The sequence below is a fragment of the Protopterus annectens genome, chromosome 7.part0, assembly GCF_019279795.1.
Source record: "Protopterus annectens isolate FY-2018-M chromosome 7.part0, PAN1.0, whole genome shotgun sequence".
Lineage (NCBI taxonomy): Eukaryota > Metazoa > Chordata > Ceratodontiformes > Protopteridae > Protopterus > Protopterus annectens.
Window position 1 is genome coordinate 1039764669 of NC_056739.1, and position 9276 is coordinate 1039773944.

General features: G+C 42.0%; 1 protein-coding gene across 4 annotated transcripts in view; it reads right to left on the reverse strand.

The window, feature by feature from the left end:
- The window catches only part of COPS2 (COP9 signalosome subunit 2), a 1892836-nt gene that overhangs the window by 1618842 nt on the left and 264718 nt on the right, over positions 1-9276 (reverse strand). For all 4 annotated transcript variants that reach the window (XM_044077587.1, XM_044077586.1, XM_044077585.1 and 1 more), the window contains exon 2: positions 6134-6247. In XM_044077587.1, the coding sequence (XP_043933522.1) occupies positions 6134-6247 (114 nt within the window). The remainder of the gene's footprint in view (positions 1-6133; positions 6248-9276) is intronic.

Sequence of the window (9276 nt, forward strand, 5' to 3'; positions counted from 1 at the left end):
TAGCCTCGTAAATTGGGATAAGTAGTTCAGCGATCAAGTTGCTGAAGAAAGGATACGCTTCCCGTATCTGTCCTTTGTTCAAGAGTCTTTATTCAGAGGATGAACAGATGAGGAAGTTTCTGCAAGTTCTATCTTGGTGGCTGCTACCACCACCATAGCATCTATGGTACTCCATTTGTTAACAATTCCTTGCCTGAAGAACTGGACAAAAATGTTTTTGGCCTCCGAGGGACCAATTCCATAGGTGTAGAGTGACTCTCACTCCTTTCGACTAACCAGGTCCATTAGTTCACCCAGGAGGCTGAAAGCTGAGACCCAAAAGCCTTCAGGTACACTGACTCCTCATCAGAAGGGGTGGTGGCCTGCCAGCCACCTCTTTGCTTGAGGAGCTCTAGAATATCTGCAAATGAGATCTCGTCAGAGGACGACCATGGGGACCCTTCCAACTCATCGAGGTCAGTGTCTGAAGTAAAGGACTCATCTGGGAAGTCAACATGCTACCTGTTGCAGGCTCTCTTCCAAGGTGGCTCCTCAGAAGAATATTCTAAGGAGGACTCCGCGAAGAGCGCTTTTCCCAACGGGGGATCCTGAGGCTCTGGGTCTCTGCTGTCTTGAGGAATGGGTGGTGCTGAGACAGTAGCCGGTGCCTTAGGGGGAACAAGTACTGGTATCCTTCTGTGGTGCTGAATGGGTAGACAACACGCTCATCAGCTCAAAGGCGGATCCTGCCAGTTCCGAAAACTCACCCAACTCTGAGGAGACAGAAGGCGGCAACAGAACCAATGAGAGCAGACCAGACGCTGAAATGGGAGCTGAGCTAACTCGGACCGATGCTCCGAGGGGTAGACTCGGCACCGAAGAAGATGGGGCAGAGAATCCCCCCCCCTCCCCAGGGCCAACCAGGGAACCTCAGCTCCCAGACTCATCGGACGGAGCCGAGAGAGTCGGAGCAGATGTCGGCTCCGTGAACACTGAAGGGGGTCCTGGAACTGACAGGTCCACAGTAAGTGGTACCAAGGACTCTGGCTCCGAAAGGCCAGCTTGCTTGGAGGAGAAACAGTGGGCACAGTAGGCTCCGAGACCAAATGGGTGGGAGCCAAGAATAATTCAGTCAGTGCCAGTGACTTGAGGAGTCTATGCACCACCCGTTCCACGTCACCATCTGATAATCTCCTTGCAGACCTGGAAGATGGGGATGGAGATAGAGACCTATGAAGGATTGGCAATCTCAACGTCGGAGTATCCGGCGAAATATCAATGGACCGGCTCTGAGTGGAGGTATCTTGCAGCTCCGAAGGCTTTAGAGCCAAAGTACCAGGCCTATCAACCAACAGGACTTCTGATGGCTCAGAGGACTGTGGAGCAGAGGAAGTAGCGGCCCTTGAAATTTTAGGAAGTTTGACTGGCAGCTCTAACTGAGCCGATGTTGCGGGTGAATGTCTTTTGTGAGACTTATCCTTTTTAGAGGAAGGAGACCAAGAAGAGTAAGAACTATGGATAGCTTCCTCAAAAGAAGGCTTTAAGAGCCCTTTCAGAATCAACTTATTTCTCCTTTCCTGAAGAACTCTAGCACTAAAAGAACGCCAAAACATGCAGTCTTCTTGGAGATGAATGGCACCAAGGCAATAAACACATATAACATGTCCATCCATGATGGACATTTTTTGCAAGCACTTGCCTGAAGGCTTGTGTTCTCTCTATTTCTAGTCTTTGGAAATTTTCAAGTTAAGACCCTAAAGGCAACAGCAACAAAAACAACAAAAAAATTTTGTTAAGGCTAAAATAGCTAGAGCTGCACCAAAATTTACTAAAGAAAAACACAAGGAGTGACAGCAGGGGAGAAAAATAGAACCTCTAACTTAAACTGCTCTATTTATTCTTTTGGACAAGCCAATAAACACTAACAGCCCTCTAAGTTAAATGGACAAATAGCTCTCTAACTTAAACAAGCTAGAGAGAGACCAACAGACGAACAATAACTACTACACGGGATATCACAAGGGGCCTACAAAGCAATGACAACGAGTTAAAAAGATAAAAGATATATATATATATATATATATATATATATATATATATCTACAGATATCTATTTGCAAATATAAGAAGTTTTAGACAAGATACTTAGCCACGGCCAAGATGAGCGCATCCAACCTCGTAAAGCAGCAAACAAGATCTGGGGAATTACACCACTGCATTGTGGGATACCTTCTTGCCATGAGCCAGGTTTGAGACTTCCAGCTATGTATTTGGCCGGTCGGAGCAAAGGATCAGCTCCAAACCCATCATTGTAAGAATGAAGGCAAGATAGGACAACATAACATCATTAGATAAATATATATTTATTATGGATTCAGATTACATAATTATAACTACATTTATATATACACATATTTATCTATATTTACGCACTCATACACAAGTATGTAGCCCCCTCCAACATCTGGCTGTGGGGGCAGTCAGGTATTTCTTCTGTGAATACTTAGTGCCAAGTGCCAACTCACCAGTTTGATAGCTATGATTATCAGTTGAACATTAGCAGGGAACCCCTCATATATGCTAATACCACCACTTTAATTGCTAAAAGTGAGAAAGAGTCAGCTGATGAAGCTAAAAGCTGGCTTGTTGCACATCAAAAAAACTAAAATTATGTAATCTAGCCATATGAATTATTTGCAAATAAATGGGCGAAGTGGAAGCAGTGATGGGTTTCACTTTACTGCACTCACAAATCTCTACAAATGCTGACTGCAGCCACAATATTAAAAAGAAGCTGAATGAAAGCTATGGCATAACCGGGTAAGATGTTGAAGAGCAAAGACACTACTATCAAAGGTCCATATAGATAAAGCTATGGTTTTCCCCAGTAATAAGATATTGCGAGGAGATATTAACTACAAGCAAGGCTGTGCACAGCAAAATACATTTTTGATTTTGCAAACAGCACAAGTCTATGGGCTGCAAGAAAGTCAAATCAGTCACTACTTTAACTACATTCAGACTATTCAAGTGAAGGTCTCAGAGCAAAAATAAAAGTAAGTACTGTGGCCAGAGTATTTAACTACAGAAGACACAAATGCTGGGAAACATAAAAAAAACCTATGAAAAAGGGGTAGCAGTGACTAAAGACAGAATTACTGAAGTAATGAAAATGAATCTGCAAGAACCTACTCTATACCCACAGCAATGAAGAGTCTTCCTTCCTTTTCCTTGGTCACCTGGAATTCGGTGCTAAAATTCATAAAGGTCAACGTACTACCCTCAATGAAATCTGTACATGTGCTGGTAAACCAAACTGCCAGAGTCCACAGCTCTAACAAAACCACGGACAGTATTATAAACTATCCAGAGCTTGCCAACTTGTACATTTCATACGTATAAGCCCACTGAAAAGATGGGAATATGTGTAAACTTACTTCTATACAGTCTATGACTCAAGATTCCCTGACTGCGGAGCTGGAACACTTGAGAACAGCTGCAGAAAAGTACGGTCGTAACTGTACATGTTCAAATGATCACTGCTGCAGTAGCTTTAGCTATTTATATTCTGCCATGGATATAACAGCCAACCAACTTCCAAAGCTTCAGGGCACCTTCCACTCACCTAAACCATTTAACAAAATTTTGAAGGAGGAACTGGTTTCTGTTACTCCTTGGGACAGCATGTGATGAAGACTTGATTGAAAAAAAGACTGATCCAGAGGATGAAGAAAGGAAGCAATGTTCTCCCACTGTCATCTATAATCTTGATGAATGATTTTCAGAACCCATAAGTCAGAAACTGTATATGCCAAAAAATATGGAGATTTATACTTTCTGTAAAAAAAGGGGGCCAGGGTAGGAGGGGATCACAAGGTCTCTGGAAAAAAAACACGCTGAGCTGTTGGACTGTCCTTGATTTTGGGAGATTTGAAACTTCTTTTTGGGAGCTCTCATGCCATTTTTTCTTAAATATCAGTTTACTTGTAATTTCAGACTGTTTACTTTGTTTTAGTGAAAAAATTGGATGAGAAGACTAAAAATCCCTTGGAATATTGGAAAAGGAGGGTTGAAAAAAATTCTTAAAGAGATTACCTGTATCAGACTGCCGCTTTCATCACACTTTCTGATCACCTATGCAAACACTAAATTATTATTCAAGGGAGAATTCAAAATCTCATTTTTATCATCTGGGAGCTTGTGGGAATACAGTCATGCAAACCTCCTCAAAACAGTACCCGTTGACTATAGCCCTGGAAGTAGTATCAGCAGAGTCATACACTCACTGTAAACAGTGAGTAGTGACCTGTGCCATTAAAGATACCAAGATATTTAAAGTAGATTTTTCCTCACAAGAAGAAACTGTAGATAAAACATTCCTCATACTTAAATAATTTGTCAGAACAAGCTTTAACATATGAACCTGACAACTCAAAATTCTGAAAAATCAAAGGTGCACAAGTAAACACTCCCCCCCCCATACCTATCAATAATTTCTCCATCCTTACCCCCCCATACCCATCAATAATTTCTCTATCCTTATCCCCCTCATACCTATCAATAATTTCTCCATCCTTATCAAAAAGGATTAACTAACTGCTTAGCAACAGTGTGCTCAACTAAAGCTATAGTTGCTGGATCAGGTTTGGGGAACAGTGTGCAAAAATGTAAACGAATGAGGAATTTTATACATCTTACCTGCCTTTTCAGGGGCAGCTTGCTGATTATCAGGAAAACTGCAGACAGTTACCCTCACTCTAAAGCAGACAGAACAGAAGGAATGGGTGTAGGTTCTGAAAATCCTTCTGGAACAACTCATAGTATTTTCTGAGGGACTGAGAAATCTCAGTGTTGTCCCACTGAGAAAACACTGGCACATTCTAGTAAAAGTCTCAAGAGAAACCCCTCAGAGAAAAACAGAAACTGAACTCTTATCAGATTCTAAATCAGAAATCTGTGGGAAAAAAACCTTGCAAACATCCCTACATCTTCCTGTTCCGATTCACACTACAGTCTCTAAAGGAAAAGAGGGATCCCTCTTTCTTTTCACAGAAACTATTTTACAAGAAAGATCAAAAGCCTGAATTAAACTCCGTGCCAGACCCAGTAAACTACTCTTAACCAAAAGAAGACTGAGGAGGAGTAAATACATGCTTGGTGAAAAGAAACCGAACATGTTACTAATGGCAGCAGCAGATTCCACTGGGATGGGCACAGTATTCTGACAACAGAAACTGTTCCCTCTCCCAGGATCGACAATAGGGGCTCTTTCTTGCCTACTGAGGGGGAACCCAACAGCCACAGAGAATGTGGCCAACCTCCAGTCCATAGTGGATGCAACTGCTATACCAGAAGGATCTAGTTTAAAAAATGAGAGTACACTTCAGCGGCAGTAAAACTCTGAATGGCTTCATGCCCAAAAGTCAGCTCAGCTTGAGCTGCCAGACAGTTTGGGCACGTGAAGAGTGCCCTGAAGCTTTGGAAGCTGGCCAGCCATTATGCCCTTGGCAGGATATAGCCCATATAGCAAAGGCTACTTCAGAAGTAATTATGATGAACATCTTGTATTACACTATGTGCAACTTACTATGCTTCAACAGAGCTACAGCTTAACTATGTAGAGTGACAATGACCAAAGACCTTTACAATTATAAGAATTCTTTCACTTCTAAGGGAGTACGTTGTAGGCACAAGTCTTACACATTAAACTTGGTGTGTCTGCAACTTTTAGTCTATAGTCTGTAAATATTTGTAAGACAAAAAGGGCCAGAGTGTGAGGGTTTGATGTACATGCATTTCTACTTATAAAGCAGTAACAGCTTGCATAGCTGTTAAACATTCCATAAAATACTGTGTACTATTAAGCAAATCATGATGTACTATTAATATACAATTTCTGTCCTTTTTGCCCCAAAAAACTGTATTGCTGCATTTCCAAAGAGGTTCTCTATTTCAACCAACTAGCAACCAACCTTGAGAACTCAATACAGAAAACTCAAACAATTCAAACTGTATAACAGTCCACATGTTATCACTACAAAAAAGTGGCAACAATTACCAGGCAGCACATAGAGGTCCACTGCAATAAACCACTTATGAGATACAGTAAAATGAGTTTAAAAATAAAAAAAGAAAGAAAAAGAAAAAGTAAAACCTTCTGAAAACTGCTTAGCGCTGCCTTTGGATCATCTTCTTTCAAAGCTTTGGAGTTATAATACTGGTTTTCCAGATCCACATTAGGCTCAGAATTGCTGTCTTCAGAGTACTCCTACAAATCAAGAAAAAGAAAACATGTAACCTTCGACAATGACACAGAATAGGTCAGGCTAAGCAACTGTTATTACTAAGCTACAGGAGTTGACAGCATACTTAATATTCGCAAACACAACATAACAGCAGTACTTCAGCCAAGTGCATTTGATAATGCTGCAGCAAGGCATGCCCTTTTGTAAACATGGCAGCATGAAGGTACATTTACAGCATGATAATCAGTAGGATAGTTAAGCTTCCATAAGATTTCAAGGCAACTCAATCAATACAGACCAAGAGATGGAGAAACAAAGAAAAATCCTGAGAAAAAGCCAACTTGCTTCCTCGAGGACAAACACCCTCAAGAACAGTATACCAAGTACAAGTGCTGGGTGTTTGCCAGAAAGCCTCATGTACTACATCTAAAGCCAAAAAGATGTTTATGGTGAGTAATTTTCTAGAAGGAATGCATACCACAGATATGCAATTCTCCACAGCCAGGTATTGGTATATTTAAACTTATAATGCACATGCTGCATCCTTTTTTTCCTAGTTATAAACTACATGTGGATTAGATATAAATGTATGTATGCATACGTATATAACCATGGTTTCATAGGTGTGTAACAGGCTAATGACCACTGAGGCCTTTTTAAGTCGAGCCATACATTCCAAATTTGTGACAAGTTGCGGTACCCTTGGTAGTATAATTAGCGGTCTGGGAGATTAACCATATGCTGTCTGTCTGTGCCCAACAGAGATCGGTACAAAACCAGGGTGAATTTCCTGTTTTATATCCAGATGTTCATACTAGGCTATCTGCCCTGGGGCAATTATAAGCCTAGCCCGATTCTGTATGGCTTACACCACCACTTGATTTGAGTATACTGGGCCCTTTTTAAGGTTTAGTTTACTGTGCCTCAACTCAAACTGGGGTAAGGCAAAACTTTGCTGCACATGGAAGGGGAGGCTGTTCCAAAGAAACTATCTAGGTCAACATACTGAAAGTACAATGCTGAAATCAAATCCCACATTACCTCACATTTCAAGAGTTTCACTAACAAGGTACTGATATTCAGAGACCAGATGGCATAACAGTTAACGTCTTCGCCTCCCATGCACAAGTTTGATCCTGACCTCTGGCCAACGCCTGTTTGGAGTTTGCATGTTCTCCCAGTGTCTCTGTGGGGTTCCTCCCAACTCCAAAAAACTTGCTGTTTCCATCTCAAACTCACCAATGAGTGGAGCTGTGGGCAACAGCACAGACTGTACATGGTGCCCTATAAGTACAAGCACTGCACAGACCAACCACTTTGGGGCATCTACTGATGCTCACTATCCTCAAGATAGAAAAACACAGATCACAGACTGCATACCATGGCAGGTCTAGCCACTCGGTATAAAATATGTCTCTAGTTAATTCGGTCATGTTGACCTGTGTCACCAAAATTGGCATGGGTATTTGCTGGTGGTAAGTAGGTTGAGGACCAGACCTATGCCAGGGACCCATGTTAATGGTGGGAGGGGTGTATGTGCCCCCAATGGCCAGTGTGCCTGCCATAAAAGTCCAGCAGCCCTGGGTCAATAAGCTACCAGCCAGTGTCCAGTTGCACAGCCGGGGTTACCTTGGATAGCTTTTGCAAAAGCTGGAACTAAAATCAATCAACCTGCCAAACATGAACTAAGAATTGCTAAACTCAATGCAGGGTCACTGACTGAACAGAGCTTGTAAGTGGATGACATGGATAACACAATGGTATGGAAAAGGCTGCACATCCTGTGTGAGGGAAGAGTGGTGAGGGATGATGTCAGAATTAGTGACAGACTAATGACAATTAGACTCCAATGTAATGACAGAGCAGTATTAATAATCTCAGCCTATGCCCCACGGCAAGGTTGTGATGATGAGTAAAAATGACTGCATTCATACAGCAGTTGCAGAACCTACTTTAAAAAGCAGGAAAACATGAATGGATGCTGATAATGGGCGACTTCAATGCATGCAACGGGACAGACATAACAGGATACGAGGACTGCCTGGATCCACAGAGTGGGGCAAGAGAAATTAAAGAACAGGCCATTATAAACTTCTGTTTGGCATAGGGCACGATAGTAGCCAACACATGGTTCAGAAACAGAAAGTCACAAGATCACATACAAGAGTGGCCAATATGCAATGCAACTCAGGCAGACTTACGCCTAGTAAAGAAATGCACTGTGGTAGACTCAGTGATTGCAAAGTTAATCACCACAGAAACAGTCTGCGCACATAAACCACTGGCTGCCACAATCAGCTGCAAGCAATAGTCAGCAAAGGATCTAAGGTCACCAGAGACCAGAATGGAAAGCCAGAGGTTGACTGGAGAGAAAGGACAACAGTTCAAGAACTACTCAGGGCTCTAGAATCTCATGAAGAGGAGGAAATAGATGGAGTTGAAGAACGACAGCGCCTCAAAACAGCACATGTGAGGACTAATTAACAGACAGGTGGACTGGTAAGGTATGAAAATAAGGCACACAAGGAAAGCTGGTGGCGAAATGCAGAAGTCCAGGAAGTGATCAAATCAAAGAGGGCAGGAAAAAGGCTAGGAAGGAATACTGGTTGGCTAACAAAGAAGCTAAAAAAAAGAGGCGCTAGAGCAAAGAACAAGGCATCGAAGTACTCTACCAGCTTCTGAAAAGTGACTCAGGTGGCACAAAGAAACTGTAACAGGTTGCAAGGCAAACACAGAAAGATAAAGAAGATAAATCAGATACCCTTCAGAAGGGATGCCAGCAACAACCTGCTTACCAGTCCACAAAACATCAAAGGCAGGTGTAAGGAGTATTTCCAGCAGATTGTGAATGAAGAAAACTCCAGAGAAGCTCTACTGCCACAGACGCAGCCAAGTGGCAAATTTACCAGGGAGTGAAAGGGGAGATAAAGCACTCCAATTAGAAGTACAAGCAGCATGGTTACGAAAAAAGCCATTTTTCAGTCTTTATTTGGTTGTATAAAAAAATCAAAACTAAAAATCAGAATATTACCATACCACCAAAAGCTGCTGT